This window comes from Solanum pennellii, chromosome 3 (genome assembly GCF_001406875.1).
Source record: "Solanum pennellii chromosome 3, SPENNV200".
NCBI classification, from domain to species: domain Eukaryota; kingdom Viridiplantae; phylum Streptophyta; class Magnoliopsida; order Solanales; family Solanaceae; genus Solanum; species Solanum pennellii.
In genome coordinates this window covers 64,651,076-64,669,728 of record NC_028639.1, presented here as the reverse complement: position 1 = coordinate 64,669,728, position 18,653 = coordinate 64,651,076, and the positions used below count along the sequence as shown (strand labels likewise).

At 32.9% G+C, this 18,653-nt stretch overlaps 2 protein-coding genes across 3 annotated transcripts in view; one reads left to right on the top strand and one right to left on the bottom strand.

Moving 5' to 3' along the window:
- LOC107013850 (NAC domain-containing protein 86) overlaps nt 1–3,144 on the top strand; it is a 5,190-nt gene extending 2,046 nt beyond the window's left edge. For both annotated transcript variants that reach the window (XM_015213732.2, XM_015213731.2), the window contains exon 3: nt 2,524–3,144. In XM_015213732.2, the coding sequence (XP_015069218.1) occupies nt 2,524–2,841 (318 nt within the window). In that variant the 3' untranslated portion in view covers nt 2,842–3,144. The remainder of the gene's footprint in view (nt 1–2,523) is intronic.
- A 1,032-nt stretch (nt 3,145–4,176) lies between these two features.
- Nucleotides 4,177–11,427, bottom strand: LOC107012569. The gene is made up of 7 exons (XM_015212443.2): nt 11,203–11,427; nt 11,018–11,116; nt 10,119–10,458; nt 9,495–9,629; nt 6,868–6,950; nt 4,922–5,027; nt 4,177–4,833 (listed from the first exon to the last, which is right to left on the bottom strand). Exons 1-7 carry the CDS (start codon nt 11,334–11,336, stop codon nt 4,738–4,740), a joined length of 993 nt encoding a protein of 330 aa, XP_015067929.1. The 5' UTR covers nt 11,337–11,427; the 3' UTR covers nt 4,177–4,737.
- Nucleotides 11,428–18,653: the final 7,226 nt, after the last annotated feature.

Here is an 18,653-nt window from a genome sequence, read left to right as displayed (position 1 = left end):
CCACACAATAACAAGGGGAAAAAACAAGAAAAAAGAAAGTGAAAAAAATTTCATCTTCATCTAAAAGAAAAGAAGGGGAAAAAACATTTTATATCGGATCATAGGATGATAGCTACGTACAATTTGAAAATTCATTTAAAGAGAGGAACGTGGACTGCATGGCATGCATGGAAAAAAAGCTAACTCTTTTGTCTCTTACTAACACTTACTTTCTCTTTTTACTATTTTGCGTGATATATGGAATAGTATATACATTTTCTATAATCATTGTGTTCGAGTCAGTTTATATACATCTCGATTAATTTAAGAAAATAGTACTATCTACTATCTCCCAACAATAGAGGCGGAATTGCCTCATTGATTCTGTTGAACCTACTTACGTTGGTTCACATTCTATCTTTGTATTAAAAGAAATATATTGAATATGTCAAATTAAATTTAGAACTCAATAATTTTAATAGAACTAAAATTTTGAACCCATAAATTTTAATACCAAACCTTACATTAGTATAAGGATTTAGGACCTACATTGAGTGTAATTATTGATTGATAATAGCATAGTATATGATAAGATACCTTTTATGTATGATAATTTAAATAAAATAAATAAGACATATTCTTTACTTGCAGAGTTTTAGATGTCTTTGAGTGAAAAAAAGTCTATAGTTCCACTTTGTCTTTGGATAGTAAGACAAAAGTAAAATCCTCACATATGACTGAATCTGTTCTAAGCCTCCAATCATCATCATGAGTACTATTCTACTTTCTCTTTTTGTTGATTTTTCATGATCACTGATTATAAAAACACTAATCAAAGATTCTTCTACCAAAAATTGAAATCATCATAACTTGGATTTAACCTAAAAGCATTAGGTCCCCACCCCCCACAATTAATAAGTACCACTTTCATTCTGTGACAAGGTGTCGGTTGCTTTTCACTTTATTCCTATTTTACCTTAATAAGCCAATCTATGTTCAAACATATATATTTAACAATGACTTCACCATACAAGTGAGGTCCATTTTCGTTCAAAAACACTATATATAGATAATATTATTAAAAATCTCATTCACAATCAGTGGCGGAAATAGGATTTTCATTAAAGAATTATATACAGTATTAAAAACACTTCTAAATTTGGTGTGAGTTATCAAATTCATCCATGAACTATTGATATCCTTAAAAACATCTCTTCTACTTGACTAACTAAACTTAAATACACCACTGAAATCCTACAAGAGTTTGAGACCACTTGATATGTTATGGAGGCATATCAAAGGGAGTACTTAAGTTGAGTTAGTCAAGTAAAGAGCTGTCAATAATTTAACAGATGAAACTAATTATTCATGTCGAGTTCAAGTTTTATCAATTCTTCTCTATATATATCCAATCTTGCATATATAACGTGAAGTTTCAGTGAGCCCCTTTAGTTCCTTAGCTCTACCCCTACCTAAATTTATCATTGAAGATATTTTTAAGTTCAAGTGTAATTATACTTTTGAATTATAAGATTGGATAGTAAAGGGAGTAGGGACAAGAAGAATCGTTAATTATTATACTTTTTTCTTTTTAATTTCTTCATACCAGAAGAGAAATAAGAACAATGATCTTCCCTTTTTCAGTATCTGTCCCTCTACTTTATAGGATCTCTTGTATAGGGAGCTATATAAATGGTTTTTTTTTTAATCATATTTAAATAAATCCAGCAAAGCCCCAATTATTGACTACTCAAAACTTTTGTTGTCAGCAAATGTACTTGTTTGATGCTCTGATACAAGATTTAGTCAATAACACCCCTCCTCTTTCCCTCTGAAAAGAATAAAGATTCTAGATATGACAGCTCATACATAAATACTAATCTCACTTTTTATTCTTACATTATTAACATTAACAATTCAACTTATTAAACCTACACTAAATAAGCAAGGTTAAATTACAGTGCTTTTGTATGGGTTATGTATTCATTATAGTTTGGTATAATTACCAGGTGCAGTTAAGTTTTAATTAATCAGCTAGGACCAATATAAAATTTTGAAATACATTTATCTGGTGTTTGGTATTAGCTTAAAATTGATTATAATCTTGGTAATATCTCTCTCTTATAGAATATGTAATTACACTACTAGAAAGTCATTTCCCACCGCAAATCAGCACAAAACTTGTGTTATAGAATATGATTTTTCCACTCTGAACAGCTCATTAAGAAAATGCAAGGTGGAAAACTAACTTTGTTTTCGTATAATATACACTAGTACTGCTTTTTTTCTCATCAATACAATCAAAATATCGATGGAAATAACAACTAAACATTTTTCAGTAGAAAACAAAGGAAAATAATGATTTTTAGTAGAGTTGCCTTTTATCCTTGGCTTATAATCTCTAAATATCCTTGTTTGGTTATCCTTGGCTTATAATCTCTAAATATCCTTGTTCCTAACCAAACGATCCTATACTGTAAAGAATTAAGTTAAACTGTTACCGGGTATAGATAATTGACATTCTTGTTCTTGTTGTGCAAACAGGATTCATATGCATTGTGTCGTGTATTCAAGAAAAATGGTGTTTGTTCAGATATAGAAGAACTAGGACAACCAAGTATTAATGTACCATCATTTGAGTACCCATTAACTCAAGGCATTAACAACAACAATAATATTCATCATGAACAATACCAAACACCATCTCCAGATGTTCCATTAGCATCATCATCATGTTGTATTGAAGAAGAAGAAAAAGATGATTCATGGATGCAGTTTATTACAGAAGATGTATGGTGTTCTTCCAACTCTTCTTTTCAACAAGGTGAAGATATCCCTCCACTTGCTTTCACAAATTTATAAACAACTCGATCCATCTATCGATGACATAAAATTCTTCTTACCTTAATAATTCATATTATTTTATTATAAACTATGTAACTTTTTTTTTTCTTTTCTTTACCTTGATTATGAACAATGATTTGGCTAATTGTACTTAGGGGTTTTTTAATTATTTGTTTTTTTTGTGACTGGTCATATTATATATTTATACCTGTATAGCCAAACAGTTTATCTTGTGGCTTTAAGGGTTCAGATTTTGACCTCTTTCTTTGAGGTTGCCATGGTGTTATACTTGTGAAATAAAAGGGAAATGGTTGTTATTTACTCTTCTCTTCTTCTTATATTATGTCTTTTGAGAGAAGTACAACACTTCGACCATCTAATTTATCAACATGACCGAACTTATACATGTACACTTTCATTGTATATATTATGTATAGTATAAACACACATCCTGTACATATTTTATAAACACACATTCTGTACATATTTTGTAAACTAGATGGTCCAAATATATTAGGTACGAAAAACTAGAATTGCAATCAGCCATTACTGTTTGGCCTTGACTAGTACTTAACTAATATGTATTGGTAAGTTGTTGGTAGGGGCCTAATTTTATAGCAAATAAAGGCTGTATGGGAAAATGTCAAATGCATCAATTGACCATTTCATTCTCAACGAAGATTTTTGAACCCTACACTCCTGACTCAGACGTGACAATCATTGAACATAGTTCATGATCTGTAACATCAATGTGATAACAAATTTTAGACTGTAACATCAATATGATACAAATATTAGATTATAACAACAATGTGAAATGAAATAGTAGACTATGACATTAATGTGATATACGAAATATTAGACTAACATCAATATGATAAAAAATATTAGACTATAACATCAATGTGAAATGAAATATTAGACTATAACATCAACACGATATGAAATTTTAGACTATAACGTCAAATGTGATATGAAATATCAGACTACAACTTCGATGTGATATGAAATTTTAGTAGTATTGATTCTCTGGCAGAAACGCCTCTGTAGTAGGAAAGATAATTCCATCGCAAGTGCATGGAATATTTTGACATTTACTATGGGTAAACTTTTTAGATTACTAGGCAATCGATTCTTAACAAATTATTACAGCTTGATTGTTTCTGAAAAGATTATTTAATCTTTTGTGACAATAAAGATAGCATGCAAAATGACTCTAGCGCCACTGTTAAAAGCAAATTCAATAATGAAAACATAAATAGCATGAATATTATTGTATAAATTCAAAGCTTTAATCAAAATATGACTTTATGCCACTAATTTTTTTCACTAAGCAAAAAGATAATCGACCAGTATAGAACTAATTCTTTTTTTCATTAGCCATAAATTAGTTTTCGGCATTCTTTTTGACCAGGAAGGTCGTTGCTTACATTAAAAAGAAAAACTACATAGACCACCTTTGACTATAAAGTTGACACTACAAGAGGGTCTGAAGTCTAGCATGAGCAAAAACGCAATCATACATATCCTAAGGTGGGGTATCTCAGGATTAAGTTTGTAATTAAATTTATACTTTGATGATAAATTTCAATCTTTAACCAAACAAAGTAAAAATTTAATCCCAAGATATCCCACCTTCCAAGTGGGATAAATTAGTCCAACAATTATAATCCTGAGATACTTTAGCCAGGAACCAAACAACCCCTCTATATTAGGGGTCGAGGATTTTCTTACTTCCATCATCATGGGACAAAAGATGTAAAGCAAATAGTTAGTAGGATCATGTGCGCAAAAGGAAGGTACCACAGAAGCTCCAGCATTCAATTTTGACTGTGGGCTTTACCTGAGACCTAGTTGTCGGCCTAAGAGAAAGGGCCAAACTTCAGTTAGATCTTCAGGGCAATAGTACTTCACCTATGTCGAGGTCCTATTTGAAACCTTCCACTTCTCAAACTCAGCACATTTTAACATACATGAACTGGCATTTCGATGCCCACCGCCACCAAATGCCTGCAAATTCCCAAGAAATATATTATACATGACTGCAAACTGTATTTATTACTCATCGAAAGATGTGAAAAGTAAACAAAGCAAGAACCTGGGAGATAGATGTCGTATCTTCATCACCAATGCTCCTCAGGCTAACCTTTAACATCTCATTGTTTTCAAGCTCAGGCACCTTATAAACAATAGCTCCAATACCCCTGACATACATCCAACAAGAACAATGAAGAACTATTTCTACAAGCATTCAGCCAGTGATAAAATTAGATATTACTGACATTTTACTAGCTATATCTTGAAGCTTCGTGAAATGACATGGTTGTCAGAACTTCTATAAAGTTATTTTCTACTTCCATCAAAGACATTTAAGGAGAAACTATGACTAAAAATTGTGGTGTCCAGATTATCTTGCGTGTACAGAGACTAAAAATTGTAATGTCAGGCTGTGTCACTCACCTATACCACATGTAATTAGTAATCAAGTATTGGTTGCCATATTACATTAAAAACATGGTTACTGTTGCATTGGAAGTCTTAGGTGTAATGAAGAAATTTTTAACAGTAACGATGTTGAACAAGGGGAATTCTAAACTTCACTCTTACAATTCTAGGAATTTCCCTTTCTCCTACTATCCAGCACACTAAGACAATATTCTTACAGAAGCCCGTATTGGTTTTGACCATCTTCCTTTTTCCTGACAAGGGTAGTCTCCAGACAAGCTTTGCGCATTTCGAATATTCCACCTAGAAACCAACACAGGGGCTGATGTACTGGGCAACTCCGCCCCACCAATGCTTAGGAAGATGGGAAGAAATCACCTAGAGTTCTTTGTTTATGCTTGGATTTGAATCCTGATCTCTCTCCAAGGTTTGCACCCACTTCATTCCACTAGGCCACCCCCTTGGCACAACATGATATATAGAGAGAACCAGAGCAAAGAAGGCCTATGACCATCCCATAATTACAGCATTCTAGAACCTCAGCAAAAGATAATTTACAGCATGCTTTGTCAACAGCATCAACTCAATTTTTTTTTCATTTTAACCCTATAACATTTTATCCAGACTACGTTCTTTTTACTCTGCAGTTCTACATTTGCACTGAACTCTCCAATATTTTTTAACAGCTCATTGTCTTTCACTTGTCGGAACACTCCAAATAGCTGCTCTCTCAGTTTTCTTATATATGCCTAATACACATGTCAGCTCATCTAGATCTTTCAAAAATGCACTAAACTTGATGAAACTTGTGGAGCCTTCCAGATATTCGCCACGCATACAAAATACATACCCTTGTATCCATATTCACACAAATACCGCTAAGGCCAACTTAACAAAGAAAATTATAAAAACAGACAGATGAATGCAAGTAGCATTTTGGTTCAGATTATCAGTATATTTGAAGTTGTCACTTGAATACAGTTTTCAAGATAAATCCTTAGTAGTTTTCTGGCACAAACTCCTAATCCAACTTCAAACAACCTATAGATGAAACAAGTGCCATTAGCAAAACTAATTTGAGATTTCATCATGTAAAATGGTGTCTTTGGATAGCTTTATACAACTATATAATGTTAAGACATAATTAGAAATGTCTTCTCTCCCATAGATTAAGCTTTTAGATTTGACGACTACATAATAAGACAGAGCAGGTAGAGGTCCTCAATTTATGTCTCACCGCTACCAACTATCAAAAAGTATTTTCACGTACTTGACTCAAGGGAAAAGAATCAAGCTTCACGTTTGGAGGCATGTTAAGACAAAATTAAATAAATGAAAGTATCACCTTCACAACAACTTAACTTTTTAAATGAGGTATATTATATACTTCAACAAAACTGAATAGTAAATTTACATCATCCAATTTTTCGTGAAATTAAAAGTGTTTGCTCCAATGAGAAACAATTATTAATCTCTATCCCAAACTTATACTATAGAATGTATCACAAGAGACACAGGGAGATAATAGGAAAAAAGGAAAAAATAAAGAAATAATGCATCATAGAAATTGATGCACACAAGAAGCGGGGAAGTACAAACCTCAACTTCATATTACGACTTTTGACTGCCAACTGGTTCCCAAGCTCACTTCTTAGCTCAGGCAAAGAATCTGCATTAACTGCCTACAGGAAAGATTGAACCATCTTGTCATTCTCAAATCTCTGAGCCATATGACAATGGTTTATAAATTTAGTCAAGAGGAAATATTGCACAAAACAGTAACATCTGGTTGCTGACAATTAATGAGTATAAGCATTGTTAAAATAAGTGAAACTAGAGGAGGACCCACTCAGAAAGATCGTGTATCAGTAAGGCATAGCTTGTTTCTGGATGGAAATAGTAGGAACTAAATCTTTAAGGTACAGTTACAGAATTTTTTTTGTCAGCCATAAATACTGAGGGCACATATACTATTTATCTTTCAAAGATCTAGTGAAGAAAGTGGTACACAGAGCATTTTCAGATAAACGGCCTATATAGTTGTTGGGGCATCCTATAAAATTGGAAATGTAAAACATGCTATCCATGCTCGTGAATGTATCAGATAAATAAATGACTTCATCCCCGAGCACACCTTTGAATTGTTAGATTCACATAGCTTGTATGGTCAGGAGCTTTCAGTAGTCAAGGCACCACTCAGGGAAATTGACAAATGAATGACACTTAGGGACTCATGCAACGAGTGGGATAAAGACCAAACAGGAGTTTCCAGCAGTAAATAGAAGCAATCTAGAATGCAACCTACCAGAAACCACATAGTAAGTATGATGACTATAACTTATAATTCATAAAATTGCAACCTCACATAGTTATTACAGACCTTGTCTTATTTCTAACAAACTAACTCAAAACTCTGCCATGTATTTGCTCTGAGTGAAGCAGAGAGTCTCCAGTGAGCCAACAGATCACGCAAAATGTATAGAAGATATTTTCTTTCTCGGGCAAATCTCAGCCAGCAGCAGAGCACGTGCTCTAGCCTCACTCAAATATATTGCACATTTTTTATGCACTCAATGATTTAGCACATTCTCGATCTGCTAGACCTCACACAGTAATGGTAACAATTTTTCGTATCACTCGGGAAAATGTACATGTGAACATGTCTGTTGGTACACTTTAAACAAAGGGAGGCAGCGGTCAGGCAGGCAGCGTAAGGTCACTGCCAGGGAATGATGCTACAGTAGAATATTACCATGGCACAATTGTGGTCTCCAGCATGAAGTTAACACTATTCAGGAACTTTATTGACAGGTTAAACAGACGGAAGAGACATTCCAAGAAGTATCAGATCTACTACATCAAACCTTTGAATGGGTTGACACTAATAAACCACATCTCTCCAGTATTATAAATCTGACTACTGCAATAAAGTAAAAGATTAAGTGGCAACTTCACATCATCAAACAGAATTATGCCATTTCTGTGAAATTGCAACACACTTGTGGGATTATACTAGGTATATTGTTGTTTCTGTGGAACTGCAAATGCTGCAGAGAATTAATTTAGTCAGAGACAGAGTCAGCTAGATGACCAAAAATGCGAAGGAGAGGGTATGTCCTTCATGGTGAGCTTGCTCATCCTTAAACTAAGGGTGTCACCCAATTAAGATGTGGAAAATCTCTTGAGGAATAAGAGGTATTTGAAAAGATGAATCATTAACCTAAAGAGTCAAATATAGATATCTAAATGACCACTCATACAAGAGGAACCAGCCTAATCTTCTGACTATCATGAATTTGACATCTTGTCAATTCCAAGAGTAAGATCCGGAAAAGAGCAGGTTTGTGCTTTATGATATAAGGAAAAAATATAAGTACCAGAAAACACAAGATTTCCGGTTTGTTGTTTACAAGCATCTAACTTCAGTCACAATTTGAAGAATATGCTCCTGAAAAGAGTTGCCTGATGTGAAACCAAGAAGTAAAGGACACATAAACCTACTCATAGAAGCTTGAAAATTTGGAGGAAAACACATTATATACTGTTCAATATCTCAGTCACGGCTCACCTCCTCACAAAGAAATAGACGGATATCCCAAGATATTCAAATGTAGAATATATATGGTACCTTAACTAATGGAAGTTTTCGTAACTTACACATGTTCTATCTCCGAGAACTTCCCACTTATATCTTTCATTTGAAAGCTTAAATTCCAATTACAAGTAAAGGCAGCCAGTTAGTCTATGGCTCATTGACAACTTCCAGAAAGTGACCACGCACTATAAAGATTATCTCACGAGCTCTAACACCATGAAAGGGGCACCGTGCGTTATAAGAAAAGTAATATCACTGGCATTTGTGTGTTCATCATTCTCTTAGAAAGATTAACAGCCCGGTGTAAGTCTTTCAGCTATCAATAGTTTTTCCATAAGCATCGGGAGTTTGCACATAACACACATAATTCTACTGTTTGCTCAGTTGTTTATCCATGCCCAAAGATCTTGGGAGTTTGCACATGAAACATGTAATTCTAATGTTTGCTCAGTTCTTTATTCATGCATGAAGAGCAAGCCATAAAGCCTAGCATGTATTCACCAAAGTCGATCCTTGCTATAAATTACAGTTACTTGATTATATGCATATGATGGAAATTTCCTATTTAACAACTAAAAGTTCATTAAGAAAAACTTCCATATTCACAAGACGAAGAAGTCTTGGAACTTACCAGGCAACAACCAAACGCTCCAGCTCCAAGTGCTATCTCAAATGATTGCTCAATGACCTCATCTATACGTTTCTGTTTGTAGGACAAGCTTATCTTTCCTTGCTCTACAACAGATTTTAGATCCAAAGCAAGCAACTGCAGAAAAGGAAATCATTATGAGGCGTAGCCGACAACCTCCAAGACACAAAAAGTTAACGTTGGCAATAACAAACTGCTTAGATTATGTCCAAGAATATGAATGTGGTGCATGTGACCGGGATTCAAATAATTAATGAATCTGCTGAGCCTTGCACCAATTATCCCAAACTTTTAAGCCTCTCAGGTTAATTATGGAAGCAAAGAAGGTCAGAGCAATACCATGTTTGCTGCTTCAGTTCCTTCAGTGGATCTAATTCTGCTATGTTATGTAACTAACAATTTTTTATTCATAAAACCTATTCAACCACGGGTATATAGTCTATTCATGAATACATAAATTTTGAGTAGTGACTTCATCATTTGCATGCATAGTATATTCCCTTGGAAGAATACACAGTCACTAAGAGTCTTAATTAGTAGGGCTTGTAACCACTACAATAATAAAACAGTTGCATGACAGAAAATAAAACGGCAAGTAGAGACCACCTGTTGAAACAAGGAGGGATTCAAATTGACATCATATTCAATATGGCGATCATCCAACCCACTGCTGAATGCTTTACTGTCTGGGAGTTTCCATCTCCACAAATCTCTGTCCTCTATATATTCGAATAATCTCCTGACTCTGTCAAATTCACCAATCTTTACTGCATTGCCGTCAGCAGCTTCATTATTGTTTCCGGTTATGAGCTTCTCTTTGAAATAATCATAAGAAATAGTAGCCCCACTTCTATCCATGTCGATCACTTTGCTCACATTTTCAGTCTCAGATGTCCCTCCACCTAACAGCTCTTTTGCAGTCTTGTGATGGTCCAATACAACAACACTGATGATAGAATCCCCAAAGAGATTAAAATCAATGAATATAGAGGCCCCAAGATATGGTTTCATTAAGTTCTCGAACACATACAAAATTACAAACATTTTTGCACAAAGAGATATGAACTTTATCACCCCAGGGGTGTGGCTTAGTGGTCAACGAAGTAGTTGAGAGCCATGAAGTTTCGAGTTCAAACCCCAACAGAGACAAAAACATAAGGTGATTCTTCAAATTTGTCCTAGCGTTGGTGGACAGAGTTATCCTGAGTTAAGTTAGGAGGTATCTCTTGAAACTAATGGAGGTGCACGAAAGCCCGTCCGGACACCATGGTCATTAAAAAAAATATATAAGAAGTTCAAATCCACCCCCACTTAACCCCACCCCACAAAATAGAAGAGACTATGAACATCAATTACTACAATTTTAGCAACAAACTGCCACTGAAAATACAGAGAATCAAGAATCTCTGAACAATACAAGTTCTCAATCAAAGTGAATCCTAAACATTAATGAACTAAACATAAACCCTAATATTCTGAAACTGAGAAAGACAATAAGAAGTTACCGTTCAACTTTTGACTTGAGTTGCTGAATAAAACCAGAAGGACCCACAAAATCCAAGAGGTAAACATGATCAATTTGATTAAGAGGAAGGTCCTCCACCCTATAAACCAAAAAAAAAAAACTGATTCCATTAATAGCGACTAAATAAAAAGGAAACAAATAGCTTGAGTAGAAGAAGCAATATACCTGATGGGAGAGTAAACAGTGTTGGGGAAGTAAAGAGGAGTTATAGGTAGAGAAGAAAAATAAAGATGAGCAGCCAAAGCGGCAAAAGCTCCATCAGGGCATGGGTAATGGTAAAGAATTGCCGGTTTCTTCATCACTTCTGTTGCTGCTTCGTTACAGGTAAAGCCGACTGCTCTCGTTACAGAATCTACTCTACAACTAAACTTAATTTTTCTGAAGGAAAACATATTATTATTATAATTATAAAGCCCAGAAAAATGAAGCATAAAATTAACCTATATTATATATGAGAAGTAAAACTTTTATTTACAACTTGGGAAAATTACAAATTACCATGTCATTACTCTAACAAAATTTCAAAAGTGTAAAATATCTTCATAATCAAATTATATTTCATGACATTTTATATGTTAGGAATGATAGGATATCATTAGATCTAACTCTCCATAAATTTTTAGAAGATCACGTAATATCGTTTGAGAAAAATCAACTGATAATATTTTGAAGAAATTTTGATTTGTATAGTAATAAATAAAATTTATATTACTATATATGAGTGTATAAATACTTTTTAAAAAAAATTTATTTAAGTTTTGTAAATTTCTTTTATATATCGAATGTATATTATTATATATCGAATTATATTTTAACCAAAGATTAATATAAATTTTGGACTATATTGTTGCGATATAAATCAGGCAACTATATTTTTATGAAATTTTCCCATTCAAATATGTCATTTAATTAGTCAAAGAGCTCACGTTTCTTGTATTTTTATGAAATTTTCCCATTTAAATATGTCATTAATTAGTCAAAGAGCTCACATTTCTTTTTATTATTATTATTAGAAAAAATGCATAAGTAACCCCTCAACCTATGTCTGAAATCTCAGAGAGACACTTAAGCTATACTAAGAATCTATTATCCCTGAACTTATTTTATAAATAACTTTCTACCCCTTTCAAACTATAGCTATGGGGAGGATATTTTAGGTTCTTTTCTGTTAATTTTTTGTTACTTAAAGTTAAAAAGGATAAAAGCTATGACTTGTTTGGACGGTTGTTATCTTCTGCATTTATTGTTAGTTTAAGTATTATGTTTGTTTTGATTTTACTCATATTCTATTGTATTGTATCACTTAAATCGATTATTAGGTAATGATAAGACCCACTTTCTATAATGATCAATTTGGTGTGGTCACTCATTATCTTAATTTTTATTTCTCATTTTATATTTGTATATTGTTTAATAATCATATTTCATACTTTATTCTATTTTTTCATAGTAGTTCTACCTACTAATCTACTTTTTTTTAAGGTTTATCACTCGGACATTGTGTAACAACTAAGAGCCTGTTTGGCTCAGCTTAAAAGCTGGTCAAACTGACTTAAAAGCTGATTTTTGACTTATTTAGCTGTTTGACAATACTCAAAATAACTTATTTTAAATTAAAAAAACCTTATTTTAAGCCAAAAGTTAAAAGCTGGGGTAGGGGTGCTTTTTTTTTTTAGCTTATAAGCTGTTTTAAGTTGACCACATTTTTATCTTTTTGCCCTTAATATTTTTATACAATCTCCAAATTACAACATAACCCTAACATCTCTTTCTTCCATTTTTCCCTTTTCACGTTTGGCATAGCAACTTCAGCACTTTTATCCAAACACATAACTGCTTATTTTAAAAATAAGTTTCAGCACTTTCAAAAGTACTTTTTTAAAGCTGCTTTTATTAAGCCCATCCAAACGGGCCCTAACTATGGAGAGTAACACAATCTATTCAAATAATATGTTTATTAAAATAATAGTACGCTACAATGCATACAACACAATGCAGTATAAAACAATACATTTGAAACAATAACACCCTGTTTTGATCATTGTTATCCATTGTATTGTATTGTATCATTATTGTACCTACAATGTTTGTTTTGTTTGTTACTTAAAATGTATTTTATTGTTAAATTTCATTGTTACGTAACAATGAAAATTCCTATTTTATGGAACAAACGATTTGGTTTGTTCCTATTGTTACTTAATTTATTTTTACATAATATTTCAAAATACTATTTTACCTTTTACCTTATATTATTTAATTATAATCAAACCTCCTACCCTAGAATAACTAAAGATATTTTAGTAAATTTATAAATTACAATAGAATACCTACTCTACAACACAATACAATACAATATAATACATTATGATACAATGATCCTGTGTAAGTAACAAATTAAACATTATTTTTGGGGCATTTTGTGGTTTTGTAAAGCCACATTTATCTTGTATAAATTTTATAATAAGTTAAATTATAAAATAATCAATAAATTAGTATTTACAATTATATTTATCTATTGACCGTGCAACAGGCGGGTGCATATACTAGTGCTATATAAAGATAATTTACACTAGTGGCGGAGCCAGGATTTTAAATATGGGAGTTCACAATTCGTAGAAATAGACACACGGAGTAGGCCCACGTAGGCCGAAAAGGGGTAGAAAATTATTAATAAAATACGTTCAGGGGGTTAATAGGACCTTAGTATAGTATAAGTCTGTCTCTGAGATTTTGGGCATAGGTTGAGGGGGTACTTATGCATTATCCCATAAAAAAGGTATTTACATTAGAACTCGACAAGATGTGTAAAAGTAAAGTGTATGTCATTTAAAGAGAAAATAATCAAATGTACCCTTAATCTATTACCATATTACCGATTACACACTTATACTTTAGAAAAACATGTTACCTCTCTGGACTATTTTAAATATAATTATTTGTTTCCTAAAATGCTAAGGTGACAAAGAAAGTGTAGTTCACTGTCTTTGAGAGAGTGAGAGGCAATAAAAATAAAGGAAACTTTCACATATAGCCAATTAAAAATAATTAATTATTCTCCATAGCTATAGTTTGATAATTACAATTTGTAGCTAAGTGTTATAAGGAGGAGAGAAGCGAGCGATACTGGGAGAGAGGCGAGAGAGAGGGAGAAAGAGTGGGAGAAAGGTGAATTGTATATGTATATTGGTTAGATAAATTGTATATTATACATATATATGTATTTGTATATATGACAAAGAGATTGAGAGAGGGAGGAGAGAGGCAAGCGAGATTGAGATAGGGAAGAGAGAGGCGAGTGAGAGAGGGCAGAGAGTGGGAGAGACGTGAATCGTATATGTATATAATTATATATTATACATATGCATTTGTATATATGGAAAACGAGATTGGTGAGGAGAGAGACGAACGAGATTAAGAGAGGGAGGAGAGAGGCGAGAGAGAGAGAGAGGGCAGAGAGTGGGAGAGAAGTGAATTATATATATATATATATATATATACATATATATAGGTTAAATAATTGTATACCTGGCGAGTTATACATATACAAATGTGACTAATTATACAAACTCAAAGTCAGCCTACGTAATCAATGTATAATGTTAGTCGTGTGGTAGTTATATCAAACTATAGCTATGATGAATAATTAAATAGTATAAATTTGCTTAGCCGCGTAATTTTTCCTAAAAATAATTACATCTTTAATTTATAAGTATTTCTTTTATTTCATACTATTACTTTTCTGATTCTTTTGAATTCTTATATTTTCTTTTATTCTTATTTATTTTTCCATTTTTACCTTTTTCCTCTTCTTTCTTTTCCTCTTTAACAGGGCAACATTAGCTCACCTCCGCCATCAGGCACGATCATCCATTTACCACTAAGTCAATTTTCATCTTCAAATCACATATTTTTCAACGTAGCTTCACTTCTCATCGATTTTGAAATTTGGTGGTAACTCAAAATTAAAATTGAAAGTCAAGAGGATTGAACTTTAGTATAAACATATAGAAGAATTCATTGTGTAACAAACTCATTAACTTAGAAGAATATATTTACAAAACCATTGGGTAACAAACTAATTAATGGATAAAATCCATTTATTGAAATGGTTGCAAGAATCCATAAGATTTCTTAGGTTAACTTTGTTAAATAGAAATCAACACTAGTCTCTCCGCTAGCCAGTATCGATATTGTCATTTCGGCTAACTAGTGTTGCTTACTAGTAATTTTATAAAGCATTGTTTTAAGTTCAATACTAGCAGTAGAAGTAGAAGTGATTCCGATAGTGGAGTTTCCCATTCTCCTAAAGCATCAATAAATAACATCTATATTTTGTTGGTAATTTTGTACCATTTTCAATACTTTGAGGGTATTCTAGGCCCTTTTCTGAAGATAATATAAAGGGAGTGTCTCTTGACAAAACTTGAAGCAAGGGTAATTCCGGCCCTTCTTGATATATAATGTCGGTTGAACTCATTCTATATATTTCTTTAGATGTGTTATTACCTTTAGAGTGTGATATGACTGACAACTTAATACCTAAAATTTTGAAACTACGAATACTTTGTACTTAACATAAAAACCAGCCTAAAACTTCAATACTAGACCATAATCGGCATTTGTGAGCCATGAAAGACTCCACAAGTCGTGTATTATGCATGTAAAACTGGATTAGAGGATATTGTATTATTGCATCTAGGTTCTGCAGAGTGATTCTACAAGCCGTGGGTCATATTTCGAGTCATGGAATGACCTCGTGACTCGAACATGAAAGTTGTCAAAAATCATGAGTTCCACGAAGAAACTCCACATTTCATGGATCATTCTATGATCCATAGAATGGACTTGTGATGAGAACTTGAAAGATGGCAACACGTTTATGTTCCATAGAAATCCCAAGAGCATAGAGTTTTTCTAAGGATATTTATGTCTTTGTTTTCTAATAAGATCAAATGGCGATGTTATAACAACTATTAGGGAAGCATATTACGGTAGTTTTTTCAGTTTCTCTCTTATTCTACTCCCTGAACTTAGAACAAACCTCAGGTAGACCAAAAACAACAGAGTTTCAAGCCCCTCTTCAGAAATTCTTGTTCTTCCAGGTATCTAAGGTTCTCATAGTGAGAAACTCAGTTCGTTCTCACGCCATGTATCTACAATTTCAGTTAGTAAGATCCAAACTAAGGTTTAACTTATATGCCTACTATTTTGTTTTTCTCTAATTTGCATTTTTCATTATTGATTCTACTATTGAATCATAGTAATTTTAAGTGTGTCGCTAAAATTTAAGTACAGTTCAAAGGGTACTTGTATTTTATCTCTAAAATACACTAAAAAGACTTTATGAAGTTTAATCTCTTCAATTTTGAATTTATGAATAAGACAAGATCAACGGAAAATTCATTAGATTTTAAATTTTAATCTCATATCCAATTGAGTGACTGAAATTCATCAAATGAGGAATTAATGTCACATGATGTATGTCACGAAATGATAATATATGGTTACTATTATTTAGAAGTGCACTAAAATGAAAAAATATACAATAAAACATCAAAGGTTGAAATTTTAAAAAGTCTATCAGGATTGCTCATGATAGTCCCGTGTCTTCATCGTGAGAAGGTATTAAAAGGCCTAGAAAAATTATAATATGCCTGAAAAATCGTGAGAGAATCACATAACATTACCAATCCAAAAGGGTCATAATTTGAGCTTATTGTGAGAAGACAAAAGTTTATGCACGAGAGAAGGACAGGGAACGGTAAAACCCATTAGATTTTGAATTTTAAATACATGTCCAATTGCGTGACTAAATTACCATTAATGAGAAATTAATGTCACATTATGTATGTTAAGACATGATAATAGACGGTCAGTATTACTAGATTTTTACTAAGATGATGATTATAATACTGACCATCTATTATCATGTCTTAACATACATCATGTAGAGGTATTAAAAGTTCTAGGCAAATTATAATACACCTAAAAAAATTGTACAAGAATCGCATAAAATACTTTGAAGAATCGCCATCACTCTTGAATGTTGACGGCTTCAGAGTTAATAATTCTTCTGCAGCTTAAGATTCTCCTATATATTTATGGAGAAGGAACTGTGTGGTATTTAGTTTCCCAAAGAGCCAAAGCGACAATATATCCTCATCGATATGGAGGATTTGAGTTTATGTGGAATAATATAGCTGGAGATATAAATCTTGAGAGGCTGAGAGAGCCCCTATATGAGAGAAATGGAGGATACTTCATCTCACACCCACGTGATACCACAAAAATTCGACTTACCTTAGTGTTTCTTCGGTCAATTCTGAAAATGTTTTCATAGTGTCGTCCAGTAATCATAGCTACATAAAATTTGTTTCGTAACTATGAAGTTGAGTTCCAGAAATAGTTGGACATTTTCTTCCACAACTTGAACAACAAAGACTTCTCCTTAAAATAAGATGAAGGTATTGTTGGTGTCTTATACCATTTATCTAATCCTGAAAAAAAGAATTCACACCTTATGTGCATGGTGAAGCTGAAATATTGGGGGAAAGTAAGAGTGTTTTGGGAATCAGCTATGACTTGTACAGGATTCTCACAGGACAAGATGAAGATGGTTTTACCAAAGAGATTAGAGAAAAACATTTAAAATTTCCTGGTTTATTGGTCCTCGAAGAAGGGCACACTACTTGGAATGAGCACACATTGTGTGGAAAGCACTGATTTTAGAAGACCAGGTAATTTTAGAAGATTCTCGTATCTCTTTGGCATTACCGTCTCCATCATCTCCTATGAGATCTCTGAACGAGTCATAGTTGATTCCCAAAACACTTACTTTCATCCCAGGATTTCAGCTTCACAAAACTTATAAGGTGTGAATATTTTCTTCTTATATGGGATAAATATTTGAAGACAACAACGGTAGCTTCTTCTTCTTGGGAATATAAATTTTTATTGTTCAATATTGTAGAAGAGAATGTCCAACTTTCATTTATGGAACTCAACTTTCCATTTAAGAAGCAAACTGGATAGAGCTATGATAACAAGCTGACACTTTAAATATCTTCAAAAACGACTGAAGAAACACAATAGTGAATGGGTTTTATCCGATTTCAAGTGGGTGTCAGATAATGCATCCTCTCTTACTCTCATATAAGGGCTTTTTCAACCTCTTAAGATTTATATCTCCTGCTATGTTGATCCACATGAACTCAAATCATCCACATTGGTGATGATATATATCGCTCTGACACTTTGGAGAACTAAATCCCACATAGTTCCATCTCCATAAATAGGAGAATCCCGAGTTGCAGAAGAGTCAGAAATTATTTTCAACATCCAAGAATGATGACAATTCTGTAAAATATTTTCTTTCGTGCCTCTCTTGAGTTCTCTAAGTCTGCAGATGATATAGGAGCTGAGCCACCTTCTACTCAATGATAAAAATTATCATATCTTCCTCCTCCTTCTCAATGGTAAGAACATTAGGATCACTCTTTGAAACACAGTCATTCGTTGAATCCATCTTCTACACCTGAGTCAAAATACACAATTTTTGTTAACAATCAAAATTCACAAAATATATATATATATATATATATATATATATATATATA